Source organism: Hydractinia symbiolongicarpus, chromosome 4 (assembly GCF_029227915.1).
Source record: "Hydractinia symbiolongicarpus strain clone_291-10 chromosome 4, HSymV2.1, whole genome shotgun sequence".
Classification (NCBI taxonomy): domain Eukaryota; kingdom Metazoa; phylum Cnidaria; class Hydrozoa; order Anthoathecata; family Hydractiniidae; genus Hydractinia; species Hydractinia symbiolongicarpus.
Window position 1 is genome coordinate 8,227,114 of NC_079878.1, and position 13,934 is coordinate 8,241,047.

At 34.2% G+C, this 13,934-nt stretch overlaps 2 protein-coding genes, 1 long non-coding RNA gene and 1 pseudogene across 5 annotated transcripts in view; 2 read left to right on the top strand and 2 right to left on the bottom strand.

The window, feature by feature from the left end:
* Positions 1 to 6,991, top strand: part of LOC130641072 (chymotrypsinogen A-like) — a 59,853-nt gene extending 52,862 nt beyond the window's left edge. For 2 of the 3 annotated variants that reach the window (XM_057447721.1, XM_057447722.1), the window contains 10 exons: positions 580 to 687; positions 2,814 to 2,924; positions 3,044 to 3,163; positions 3,244 to 3,291; positions 3,509 to 3,550; positions 4,907 to 4,945; positions 5,259 to 5,294; positions 5,410 to 5,610; positions 5,931 to 6,146; positions 6,564 to 6,991. In XM_057447721.1, coding sequence (XP_057303704.1) covers positions 2,831 to 2,924; positions 3,044 to 3,163; positions 3,244 to 3,291; positions 3,509 to 3,550; positions 4,907 to 4,945; positions 5,259 to 5,294; positions 5,410 to 5,610; positions 5,931 to 6,146; positions 6,564 to 6,907 — 1,140 coding nt within the window. In that variant the 5' untranslated portion in view covers positions 580 to 687; positions 2,814 to 2,830 and the 3' untranslated portion in view covers positions 6,908 to 6,991. Of the gene's footprint in view, positions 1 to 245; positions 439 to 579; positions 688 to 2,813; positions 2,925 to 3,043; positions 3,164 to 3,243; positions 3,292 to 3,508; positions 3,551 to 4,906; positions 4,946 to 5,258; positions 5,295 to 5,409; positions 5,611 to 5,930; positions 6,147 to 6,563 lie in introns of those variants that run through there. The other variant, XM_057447720.1, reaches the window with a different exon arrangement.
* Positions 1,438 to 3,777, bottom strand: LOC130641075 (uncharacterized). The gene is made up of 3 exons (XR_008982427.1): positions 3,237 to 3,777; positions 2,639 to 2,697; positions 1,438 to 2,310 (listed from the first exon to the last, which is right to left on the bottom strand). It is a non-coding gene; the product is annotated as an uncharacterized LOC130641075 (long non-coding RNA).
* A 535-nt stretch (positions 6,992 to 7,526) lies between the features above and the next one.
* On the bottom strand, positions 7,527 to 11,670 carry LOC130642200 (chymotrypsinogen B-like; annotated as a pseudogene).
* Positions 11,671 to 12,067: 397 nt separating this feature from the next.
* LOC130642201 (tigger transposable element-derived protein 6-like) lies at positions 12,068 to 13,711 on the top strand. Its single transcript, XM_057449287.1, has 2 exons — positions 12,068 to 13,315; positions 13,424 to 13,711. Exons 1-2 carry the CDS (start codon positions 12,068 to 12,070, stop codon positions 13,709 to 13,711), a joined length of 1,536 nt encoding a protein of 511 aa, XP_057305270.1.
* Positions 13,712 to 13,934: the final 223 nt, after the last annotated feature.

Genomic DNA, 13,934 nt, shown 5'->3' on the forward strand with positions numbered 1-13,934 from the left:
AGTTTATGATGTCATACAACTAGTGGAAATTCTAAGCCCAAAGTCTTAAGAATTGATCCTAGACAACTTAGCAAACACTTTCATATGAAAGTAACTTGTTTTTTCGATGGTGTTATGATTTCATTTCGAACTATTCCTTGGGGAAAGAAGGCTTTACAATGAGTAAAGGTTTAGTAATGTTCGCTGCTCCTGGAAGAAATACATTATCTTCTCTTTTAGTAGTTGTCACAATAGGCGTGATATTGCTACTGTGTAATCAGGTGATAGTCATCGAACAAGTGTTTATTCAACTGTACACCTTTAAACTGCCTTAGAAAGCTTTTTATTTTGTAGTTATAAAGTCATTTTTCCATAACAATAAAGCAACGTAGAGTGTTTTGAAAATGAGCCGTTTACTCCTACTTGTGGCTTGTATAGTCACCTTGAAAGTATCATTTGGTGCGTATCTTCTCTGTACATCTTAACGACAAAGAAACTAAATAAACTTAGATAATTCTTATAAAACATAGCTAGCTCTATTTCACAGGAGTTACAAAAAAATAACGCTTTAAGATTGCGATGATGTTTTTATTCTTTTAGGATGTGTGGATAACGACAGTTGTCGACATTACCAGAGAAAGAGCGTGTTTTATTGTGCTCTAAGTTGGGTCAAAAAGGATTGCCCAAGATTGTGCAACCTTTGCAGTGGTAAGATCTGTTTTTCACGTTATGAGAAGTTTTTAGGAACATTTGTGATGGATGGCGCTCCATTGTTTTTGAATCATATTGTCTTCCCATTTGGCACGGGAACGTTTTTTAACGTCCAAAAAACGTCATTTTGATCGTTTAATTAACGTACCGTTTGCACATTCAATAAACACTTTTTTCAGGACTTTCAAATAACGTTCAGCATGTAACGTGCAAATGACGTTCTAAGGAACGTTCAAATAACGTCATTTCGTTAGGTCAATAAACGTTCAATTAACGTACCGTTTGCACATTCAATAAACACTTTTTTCAGGACTTTCAAATAACGTTCAGCATGTAACGTGCAAATGACGTTCTAAGGAACGTTCAAATAACGTCATTTCGTTAGGTCAATAAACGTTCAAATAACGTTCCGTTTGCACATTCAATAACCACTTTTTTCAGGACGTTTAAATAACGTTTCATTTGCAACGTTCAAGTAACATCACTATGGTGATTCAAGAAACGTTTAAACAACTTCATTAGGGAATTCCGCAGGAAAGCAAGTTAAAAAACAAACAGAATATAAAAATATAAATTTAGTACATTTAAAAACGGTGAAATACAAGATGATTATGGAACACATTACAAAAAATATAAATAAAAATATTAAATATTAATAAATTAGTATCAGGGTGACTACTACCTGATTACGTGCTTATTTTTCTAAGTTTTTCTTTCTAGTTTAAAACTTATTGAACATTTTTTAACAAAATATGTAAGAACATCTAACAAAGTAGTTACCTTGAATACACATGTTATGTTGTTATAAATAAATTCTGTAAAATACAAATCTAGATAAATAAAATATTTTAAAAAAATCTTAAATATGCTGTTATCCACATCGGAATATTTGATTAGAAAAATGGTTGTTTGAGGCCTACAGTAAATTCATAGTGTAATTAATAAAAGCCTTTCTTTTAAAAGTATTTACAAGTATCCACAAAAGAGAGGACGACTTTAGTTGTTTTTGTTTATAAGCGCCCAGGACGCCACACGCTTTTTTATAAACAACACAAAACTTTGGTTGAGGCCCGGTGTTTCTGTATTATGTTGTGCAAGAATTGCTCTTTTTTTGACAGATTTGAGTGTTGCTTAAAGCGTTTATTTGTTCAAGTGAACTTTAGAAGCAAAGCCTCTCGGATATAATATACAACTAAAAACTCAAGAGGGACTGCAAAATAGCGCTCCATGAACTTTTCACAGAGCCTATTGCTAAGAACACTACAGTTTTTTTTATAAGAACTAATTTTTTCATTTAGTTGCTAAGAAGTTGCTAAGCGTAATATTCAAATTTACCATATTTAAGCTTACACTTGCCATATTGCGCTTTTATTATTATTTACTGGAAAAAAACCGTAACAACTCGGTTGCTTACAAAAAAACGTGTATTAAAACAATAACAGAAAAGAAATATATACAGAACTGCAAAAAATATAAAAAATTTTCTCCTTCGAGGCTTTTATAACGTGCTGCTCTTTCGCCCACCTCCTCCACATCGGTCTGGCGAGGACTTCAGCAAATTAGCTATTGCTTCCTTAATGTTAGCTTCCGTTCCACTATTAAATTGATGTAACACACAATCTGTAAAAGAAAAATCAGATATATCTTAATTGAGAAAAAGGTTATTAATTATTTGGCTATTATGTCATTTTATTTTTAGTGGCCCAAATAGCAAGACCTTCCTGCAATGTTTGACAATGTTCACTTTCGATATCGCTATCATGATATATAGTATCACTACAGATGATGTCTCATAGTATTCATCTAGATTTCGAGTATTTGATGAATCAGATTCTTCGACATATTAGGAACAAAAATGAGAACTAGAATAAATAAGGAAACAATTTTTTTGCATAATTCTAATAAAACAATACTGACACGAAAGCCAAGTCATCTAAATTTTGCTCACCTTTATACAGTCTGTGTATGAAATTTTAGGCATTATTCTATTTTTCTTGATGATTTCACCTTTTAGATATAATATGATTATATAAATGGCACGATATTGTCAAATATTCCAGGATCCATTGTTGGAGTGACAACTACTTGAAATAACAACACTTTATAAGAAACTTTTTTCCTAGTTTGCGAGGATTCTATAATGTCATCAATTTGCAGTAATTACAAGAACAGAGGCTTGTGCAAGAAAAACAGTTACATCAAGTTGGTTTGTAAAAAGACTTGTGGGATGTGTGGTAAGGATGGTATGATAAACTAAGAAGAGGAAACTAGATACCTTTAAGATAACCTAGTATATATATCCTGTGACAGAATGACAAGAAAAGGACTTTTTTTATATATATATGAATTTTAGGGAACCCATCGTGTATGGACGAAATATCTTCAACAAGATGCGTATTTCATAAAACAATAGGCAACTGTAAAACTAACTCGTGGATTCAAAAGAATTGTAAACACACTTGCGGATTGTGCGGTAATGGAGTTGTTTTAATAACATTTGGTAGTTTTGAATACATACAGAAATAATAAAATTATTTGTCTCTTACCAACCAGGCACCACACCAACTTCAAAAACAACAACAACTACAGCACCCACTAAAGGTACAATTGCGATCACTAATAATCCAAGCTGTTTATGTTCAGGGAAAGTCTTCCATCTACTTGAACTCTAACGTACTGCCGACCTAAAAATATAAACAGTATTGTCCCCTTTTTTTCAAATACTATTATTACGTCCTAACAGCATTTATTCTTACATGTAACACATCATGAAATAGCTTTTTACAAAACTCTTTTTCAATTAATTTTTGCAATTCAGTTACTAGACCAACTACTGACCAGAGAAAGACGACAGTTAAAGGTAAAATGTTATTTAATACTTCTTCTTCTATATAATAACTAGTCGATAAAGCCCGTGGAAAAACCCACTTATGCAGATTAAAAATGAAAAGAAAGTGTTAATTGAGTTTTGATGACGTCAGCAACCCATCCATAAAAAAAACTTATAACCTTGTTTTCACGTTACCTCTATTGCTCTATCAGCAAAGAACCGCAAAAGCTCACAAAATATTTTGTTCAGGAATTTTATATATCTAATGCCTTCATCGAATAGATCTTGAAACGCTGATCAAGAAAATGTATAATTTTCGTGATCGTGTACTTTTGACAAACGGATGCTGAGATATTAGGGTTTAAAGGTTTTTTGATGACGCCATTAACCCGTTCATTCCGAAACGGATTCGGTGACCTAGGTCTGAAAAACTTACCCAAATTTGTCCTTGGTGGTCCTAGTTACCCACGCGTGAAAAGTCATTGACGTCACTACCTCGTTTCCAAGTTATTTGGCCTCAAACTTTCAAGTGCATTTAAATGGCTTTACTAATCTCAATATTCATTCCTTTGACGTCAATATTGTTTTACGTCAAAGTTTGGTAAATGACAGAACAATTTTATAGGTTATATTTTATTATAGGCTTTTTTAAAGAAAAATGTAAAGAATATGATCCACTTAGCCCGTGGAGTAATCCAGTTAGGCAGAAGGACAATGGAAAAATAGGTTGTTTTAGATTTTTTTGCTGATGCCAGCAGTGCAAACACAAAATAAATAAATATAGAAACTTGTTTTCATATTTTCTCTATTTTCTCCAAGAAAGTGCATATGGTGGCGTGGTTTAGATGAGCGGTTATGGAAATATAAGGGTTTAAAAATTTTGCTGACGTCAGCAAGGAGATGACGTCAGTTATTTCCACCCGTTTCCAAATTATTTTAAGTTTAATTTTAAATTTAAAAGTTCAATGCAATGGCTTTACTAATCTTAATATACTTTCCTTTAACGTCAATATCGCTTTAACGTCAAAGTTGGCTAATTTATAGAACAAATTTATAGGCGATGTTTTATCAAAGAAATTGTATCCACTTTGTATAGATTTAATACCCATAGTAACTTTGACTCTCCAATAATTTGTCATGGAACGCGCAAAGGATGTAAAATGTATGCACCAAGGTCGAAAATCGCCATGGCTAAGTATCTCAAAGCTACATAATAATTACCTAATACTTTTTGCACATCGACGATTTTACATATGTCGTGCAGAATATTTTTGTAAACAGTGGCGCAATTTCGCATCTCAGTTTCTGAAATAAATTGATGATGTCATAACATGTGGTTGCAATATATTGACACACATTTAATCTATTTGTTATTTTGTTCAACAGTGTCAACTTCAACAACAACAACTTTAAAACCAACAGCAAGTAAGGTTTTTGTATTTCGTTGCTTGCAACATTTCACCATTTGAACATCCAAATGCATGCTTTTATAAAATTTCAGTTTCCATTGTTTTTGAAGTGGAACACTATGTCCAATCAGAGCATGTGACTCTATATATTTTATTTTTTATTTTTAATATCAATGCTTGTTATACCAAAGACTGTTACCAACGAAGATCTTTTGTCTTTTGGTCTTGCTTTTCCTTCTGATATTTTTTATTTTTATCTCTCTTATCCATTACTCATTTTATTCATTGACAATATGATATTGATGTTGCAAACGTCCTTTCTTTTTTAGCGAAACAAACTGGAAGACCAAGCACTGCACCTCCTGGTATGGAAGTATACGGGATGTTTTCAGGAGAGGTTTCTTCAAGACTTAGTAGTAAAACACAACAATCCGACCAGTGCGAGACAACGTTTTTGATTCTGTATTTTTTTCCTTCTAGGCACCTGTGGAATTTCCTCTGTAGCTAGTGGACGGGTTATTGCCGGTGAAGATTCAAAACAGGGACAATGGCCGTGGCAAGTTGCCATGCAAAAGTATGGTCGATTTTTCTGTGGTGGCTCCCTGATTGCGCCAGATTGGGTTTTGACAGCAGCGCATTGCGTGCAGCAAACATCCGAAAGCTCTCTTAAAATTATCGCAGGTGCGGTGACTGTACAATTATGAAATACTTAACAGTCTAAAGTATGACTTTTCTTGTGAGGCAATAATATGGCTAGAAGTTGCGTACCTTTCTGTTAGTAATAAAAAGTAGTCTTTAAACAACGAACTTTTTTCTTGAATCTATTTCTAAATTATCAGGCATTTGAACTTTTCTCCAAAAATAAACTGTAACCAATTTGTTAAATTGAATATTGTTTTGTTTAGTTCAGTGCTTCTTAAAAACTATATAGGATTTGTTTACCTGTGCAAACAAACAAAATGTACGTTGCTTTTACTTACGATTATAACACATTGTTTCAGGTGACCTCCATCGTTCGAAAACTTCTGGAATGGAACAAACTGCGAAGGTGAAGTTGATTATCTCGCATGCGCAATATCAAAAACCAACACCGCTAAATCATGATATTGCGTTAATTAAGTTATCAAATGCGTTCAAGTTAAACGACAACGTACGTACAGTTTGTTTACCAAAGCAAGGTGGACATGTTGCTGTTGGAAGCCAATGTTACATATCAGGTTCGTAACCCTTACTTAGTATATTACATGATTTTCTCATTAACAATTCAAGCACCAACTCATCAACTTTTTCTCTATCTACTTAAAGAACTTTACCTTTATTAAGAGTAAGCAGTGCAGCAGATCTGACCATAAGAGATACTAGCAAGTAAGTCATGGTAGTGTATATTATATCAATTGCTAGGTCACAGGAAGTTACATACTTGTACATGTAGCAAAAGCAAAACTTTGTGTTCTTTACAGCCTTCCAATGTTACCCATTTGGGCATATGTTTATGTAACTGTATAATGAAGATGGAGTTAATAATTTTCTGATTTAGTAAAAATGGATAAAACAACACGTCCACAAGTCAATATCAGATTAACTTATCTATCTTTCCCCAACGGAAAAAAAAATTATTTAAATTCTTGATTCAGGTTGGGGAAAAGTTAGTCACCCAGGAAGTTCCACGAATAAGTTACAACACGCAGCTTTACGAATCATCAGCAAAACAGAATGCAAACAAAAGAACTCCTTCTACACACCAATCACAGACCAAATGTTATGTGCAGCGAACAAAGGAGCACGCCAGTCAGGTTGCCATGGTGATTCTGGTGGTCCTTTTGTTTGTAAGGAGAAAAATGGAGTGTGGACAGTGCATGGTGCTGTGAGTTGGGGCTCACCACAATGTGATATTCGGGATGCTAATACAGTGTTCGCGAGAGTGGCAGCATTGAGGAATTGGATCGATGTGCAAATGAAAAAGTATAAGGATTTGTAATTTACAGTGTAGTAAAAATCATTTAGTCGCTGTATTCCGTTTCTTATTTTATTTGAAATGTGGTCATTGAACCAATCCACATGATTTATATCGTTTTATAAAAGCAAACTCCACGTCCTTATAATATATTTGATATGGCGGTATTGGCGTGAAACAAGGTTGTTTATTTATTTTTTTCAGTGCCTCTCTAGGACTCGTTGGATATTTCAAAGAACAGGAACGATATTATTTTAGTATAAAGACAATTTTTCAGTTAGATTTATGACAAATTTACTGGTAATAACACTGTCATTATTACCTCAATCTGTCCACTATGTGAGCTAAAGTACATGGAAAATGCATTTCCAGGTATTCTTTAAACTTGACATTTAAAAATTAGTTCAAATATGTCCACAGTGACCATTACCAACATGCGTTAGTACAAAAATACTTATACGCATGCTTCATGCCTGAAACTAAAAAATATTGTAGATGTGGAGTACAGTCTTTGGTTCTAAAAATGAGAAACAAACTACCCACAAACCTCCCTCTTGTTACTTAACATTAATCTTAAAAACATAAAAATTCTCTGTTACATACCAAAAAAGCTCTGCAAATGTTGCTATACTGGTGACTTCCGGTACTGATAAGCCTTTTCAAAAGGATTTTCCCCTTGAGACTGAATCATATGCAATTGAATCTTATGTATTTTCCTTTTTTTTTTAGTTTGATTACGCCAGAAAAAATGGCCGCATCTTTTATTGTTATTATTAAACTGTTGTCAATTCGCTCACATGTATAAACTTAAAATAGTCAGTCATACTACGCACGAAAGAGCTTACATTTGATACATGCATTTGATTACAAATCAACTTGATATTCTTTAACCAGGAAACACTTGATATCATAAAAAAAAATTTTAACCTTGCAACGTCTTATTATTGTTTCCTTAACTTACTCATAATAACGTCATGTGTCTTTCCATTGCGCTGTAATAAATATTTTTTACGGTTGGACAACAGTAGATACTTTGTAAATTGTTTTTGGATAAACTTACACCTGCTTAGATGATAAAGGTAGTTCATGTTAAGAACTATAGCGTGCTAAGGAAAGATCATTAAAAATTGATATTGAATCAGGAAAAAAAAGAAAAGTGGCTAAGAACACGCTGTAAATTTATTTTGAGTCAATACCATCATGCACAATAACTTTCCATACAGTAAAGAGTTATGGTAAAAATTTTGTGTAGAATACCAAATGGGTTAAAAACAGAAGAAAAAAATACAGAATGATTTATAGGCAAATATTTTCACCAAAAAAAATGTTTAACTTGCATTCATCTTTTCATTAATCCAAGAGCGATGTGCTGTTACTTTTGAGAATACAGTACTAGCATCACTGATATCACACCAAGCAGAACCCCAACTCACAACTCCAAACTGTTTCCAACTTCCGTTTCTCTGCTGACAAACGAAAGGTCCCCCGGAATCACCTTGACAACCCGATTGTTTAGCAGGAGCATCGTTAGAAGCGCATATCATTTCAAAAGTCACTGTTGCATATTTTGAGTTACGAGAAATACAGTCGGACTTGCTCATGATGGCCAGACTAGCATGCTGAAGATTGTTGTTGTAAGTTCCAGGGAAAGATATCTGGCCCCAATTTATAAAATGTAAGTGGACTGACATCAATTTACTTCTTTTAATGCTTATGTTAAAATGCCCAAGTTGTTTGTATCTTTGTTTTCAGGAAAAATGGGCAATATTCTGTCTTACTTAAAATAATGACATCTCGACATCTATATACTGACGTTGAATTGGTTAAAAATCCATTCGCTTTGCTCAATACAAACATTACCTGATATGAAACACTTGGTTCCAACTAAAACTTCTTTGTTTTCTTTGGGCACACAGTTTGTACATATTGGTCAAGTCTAGCAGGTTGCGACAGCTTTATTAGAGCTAGGTCGTTGTTGTACTCAGTTGGTTCATGATAGTTTGGATGAATGATTATTTCTTCCACTTGTATGTTTTGTTCATTGCCACTTGTTGTGTCACGTTGTACATCGCCTATGTTAAAAATGATAACATTGGAGTTGTAGTACATGTAGGAAAGTAATCAATGATTAAATGATGACTTTTTGGCGATACACCTTAAGTTTGCCACGTCGTTGTTTTTTAAAAATAAGTTTTCTTTCTTGTAAAAATATGTTTTTAAAACTTTTCTCTAAACTTGTAGATGATATATCAGTAATGTTTATTAAATTCGTCCGAATAACTTTCTTGCTTACCTAGAACAACTTTTGTCGTTGATGTTTTATAATAATGAACACAATGTGCTGCGGTTAACACCCATTCCGGTGCAATAAGCGATCCGCCGCAAAAAAATCTTCCCTTAACAAAGCAACTTGCCATGGCCATTGACCAGCATGTGAATTTTCACCAGCGATAACACGACTTTGACTATACGTTGAAACTCCACAACTGCCTAAGGAAAAAAAGATGCATAATAATGCATGCTCCATTACTTAGGGAATTTTTGGAGGCTCTGAATGGATAACTTTTTTAAAAAAAGATTTTTTGTGTTCTATGAACACACGAGTGCAAGTTTAGCTTATTTTTCCCATTTGATCAATGCTTATTGGTTAAACGTTTGTCTCATTGCTGTCTCGGAAAACAAGTACTTCACGGCAAGTTTGTTTTGAAACATAAGTTGTTGTTTTTATTTAAATCAGCCCGAACAAGGCATACTTGGTTAAACCATATTTTTGTTTTCAAATTTAACCGTGATTAAAATTGATAGCTGCAATCGTGATAATAATAATTAGGTCAACTTTTAGATATCAATTTTTTCCTATTAAGAAAAATTCAATCATTGTAACAAAAACTCGGCGAGTTTTAGGTAAGCACTCGTAAAGACGTATTTTACAGAGATCAACCAGTACAGTCTTGTCTTTAGAAGTTTATTGGCGTGTGTGTTCCAAAACATACATACCAGGAATGGGTGGCTGTGGAATGATTGTGGTTGCAAATTCTTCTGTTGTTGTGGTACCTATAAAGTTTAAATAAATAATGATGTAGTAAGTCTACAAATTATTGAATTAACAGGAATGCACAACCTTGTCCCCAGGGTCTTGTGGCCCCTGAGCTTTATCAACAAGTCTTTAACATTGAAAATATTGGATGAATTTTCTTAATTAACAATGGCTAACATGCCTTGATGAGTCGTACCTGCAATGACAGTCGGCATTTGGGTTGATGATGATTCTAAACAAATATTTTTTATTCAAATTAATTGAAAGGCTCAGTCCATTTTGTAGAGATTTAATTCAATAGATACATCGCTAATGGGACATCAAAAAATGAAGAGTTATAAAACAAGGGAGGTATGACAGCTGAAATAGTTTAAATTGCCTATGAAGGGGAATATAATAACTTCATAGTCACAGGAAATTAATGCGAGAATTGTATGTACTGGTGTTTGTTCGAAAGCTAGGAATTTCAAAATAACGCATTACTTTAATGATATTGGCAACAGAAACTCTGCATTAAAAGGAAGTTCCTTTCAGCGACAAGTTAAACGATTTGAAAACAAATTACAATCAAATAAATAAATAAGTTATTATCAGAACTTGCCTTACCTGTACATTTCCCACATAATTTTTTACAATTTCTTTCAACCACTTTGCAGCGCAAAATGACTCGTCGTAAGTGCTGCAAAGGTTATGATCAACACAAGCTAATATAGAAAATAAAAATTCAATTAGAAACAATATCCATATTATGCATTGTTTATCGACATTTTAACCTAAAATGACCGTTAATATCACCTAGTTTTATTAAGTGCAAAGTAAAATATATATGACTAGTGGTTAGCCCGTGGAAAAATCACGGGTTCCTCCGTAGCAGCTAAGCTACCATTTTGCGTGACAGACAGACGGACGGACGGACGGACGGACAGACGTATACGGGCATTATAAAATAGATAAAAATGCAATAAGAACTATAATCTATTATTGAGTTAAAAAACTAGATATTGAAAATCTCATATCTTTTTCGAAATAGTGAGTGTTTTGTTTATAAGGTAATTTTAACACACATCTTTTTATTATGTTATTTCAGATTATGACTTTTTGTACAACCACGTTTTTTATTTTTATGCACTTCTATGCAGTTTTAGTTTTGCACGAACAGTTCTACGGAATAATACCTACAAGTTTTACTACCTACACGTATTTTCAGTAAGATAAGCTGAAAACCCGTTTGCTGTTTTTTAGTGGTTTTATGATATAAAGATGTATTTTTTCAACAAAGTTTTTTATACACTGATAAAGTGAAAAGGTAGGGTGATTGTTTTGATTTGATCCTCCATACCCAACCCTTCATTGGAACTTCAGCTTCAAGAATAGTGGCTACATAGATTCTAATTTTTCTTAGAAATAGTTCACAAAATGTAGTCTGGGAATGTAAATGAACATATGATATCCTGCAATGGTCATTGTTTACATCGTGCGTGGCTAGCCTCACAAATGAAGCTACAAGGAATTCGTTCGTGCCAGCTGCAAGCACCTCAATGAAAGAAATAAAGCGGAAAGAAAATAATGATTGCAAATTTGTCTTGTAATCGCTAGCTTATGCTCAGCATTTTTTAAACAAGGACGAAGTTTGCAAACTTTTTCCCCGTATGTTATCTATATTTTCGTGCAAATCCAGTATATATACAATTTAATTTGGATGCTGGATATATGCAAGACAATAGATATTTAAAGCGACCATTTCGCATTTTCAAATTTCAGAAATTTCAATAAAATTGCGCTCACTCGTAATTTTTATTCCGTGTTTTACACAATTCTTGAGTCGAGTTCCTGTTCGCAAACTTTATTTCCCGCGATCTTTTTTTCCGCAAATATAGCGAAAACAAAGAAACAACTGCTTTATAGACAGTGTGGTGGCTCTGAGGTGTCACTTTCCTTTTTCGTTTTTAAATATTTCGTCTTGCGTTCATAGAATTCCTTTCACAACTTTCAATTTCACTTGTCTGTTGGTTTGTTGTCCCAATCTGTTGTTTAATGTCATTGGAAGACATTGCATTGTGACTTCTTTCGCAATCATTAAAAATTCGAATGTTTTTATTTTGAGATTGTTGGAAAATCGAACATACAACAAGTCTAGTTATTTCAACATGGCGACGGGAGGAGAGAGGTTGTCGAAGCAGCAGCTTGCTGGTAAGTTTCAAAAAAAAACTTTTACATTAGATGAAAAGATTAAGTTTTTGGATTTTGCTAAGAAAAATCCGAAATTTGGATGCAGAAAACTTGCAGATATTCACAGTATCGGGAAAACAGCAGCAGCTACGATCTTGAAGAATGAAAAGAAAATTCGTACTCAATATGAAATGTTTCGTGAAAAAAACAAGAAACGTGATCATCATGGAAAGTACCATAAGTTGAATGAAATTTTATTCGAATGGTACCAGAGATGTGCTGCTTCTAACATCTACCCAAATGGTGTTATGTTGAAAGAGGAGGTGATTGCAATAAAGGAGCAACTAAAGAGCAGTGAATTTGACGATTTCAAAGCTTCTGATGGCTGGCTAGATCGCTGGAAATCCACCTTCTCAATCAAAGAACGTCGCATTGTTGGCGAAGCTGGAGATGTATCTACAGAAGCCGTTTCTTCTTGGATAGAGAGGGTGAACGAATTGATTGAAGGCTACTCTTTGGATAACATTTGGAACATGGACGAATCTGGCTGTTTTTTTAAAGCCTTACCAGATAAAGGATTAGTCTCAAAAGGAAAACAAGCAAAGAGTGGCAAAAAATCAAAACAAAGATTAACTGTCGCTTTTTTTGTCAATGCAGCTGGCGAAAGAGTTGACGAACCCATTATTATCTGGAAAAGTAAATCACCACGCTGTTTCAAAAGATTAAAGGATCCTTCACGCCCTGCTGATGTTCATTACTTTTCTAATCCTCAATCTTGGATGACATCGGATGTCATGGAAACCGTATTGACACGTTTTAACAGAAAGCTGGTACTCGAAGATAGAAAAGTGATCCTTTTTCTCGACAATGCTCCCTGTCATCCAGAATCCATTATTGGCCAATTCTCGCAGATCAAGATCGTCTTTTTACCGAAAAATACAACTTCGAGGTTGCAACCACTAGATGCAGGCATCATTCAAAATTTCAAGGTCAAATATAGAAAAAGATTTGTTAAATACGTATTGGCAAGAATCCAGGAGAACACATCAGAAACTGAAATTGTCAAGGCTATCAACGTGCTTGTTGCTATTCGCTGGATACAAGATGCGTGGAAGGAAGTATCCAGCTCGACAATCAAAAATTGTTTTCAGAAATGTGGCATCAAAAGAGATAGCGAGGAGATAGAAGAAAATGACGGAGATGATGATTTGGAGTTTGAGGCACTTGTAAAGGAATTTACCACAGACTTATCCGTAGCAGAATATGTCAACTTCGACGCAAACGTTCCAGCATCAGAACCCATGATTAACGAATAAGAAATCGATTGGCGACAGAAGGTCAGAGATGATAGTATCGATGCAATCTGCAATCGAGAAAAGCCAGATGATCAGATTCAGGAAATTTCTGACGACGACCAAGATGACGAGGATAATGACGACTATGGGCCAGAACAAAAAGAGCAGATGAGCTGCAAAGAAATCATCATAACGTTGGACAAAATGCGCCGTTGTACCGTCTTCGATGAAGAAAGTCAAAAAATGCTGACGGCAGTTACAAAAAAGATTGAGGATCTACAAATTAAATGCAAGAAGCAAGCCTCTATCAAAGACTTTTTCTTGTAAAGTTTGATTAATATTTCTGAATATAGCTTATATACCCTCAAATCCTAGCCTCTTAACTTCTTACTTTAAGCCCAGTAAAGCATAAATCACCTTTTTCGGTGAAAATCCCATCTAAAATAAAATATGACACATAGTCTATATAAGACGGACATCCCGTTAAGGCGGACAGTTTTTTTGGTCCCAATGGTGTCCGCTTTAACGGGATTCCACTGTATCATTCTCC

Coding starts and splice junctions, on each gene's coding strand:
- LOC130642201 (XM_057449287.1), top strand. CDS start 12,068: ATGGCGACGGGAGGAGAGAGGTTGTCGAAGCAGCAGCTTGCTGGTAAG. Junction 13,316..13,423: donor ATTTGGAGTTTGAGGCACTT/GTAAAGGAATTT, acceptor GATTGGCGACAG/AAGGTCAGAGATGATAGTAT.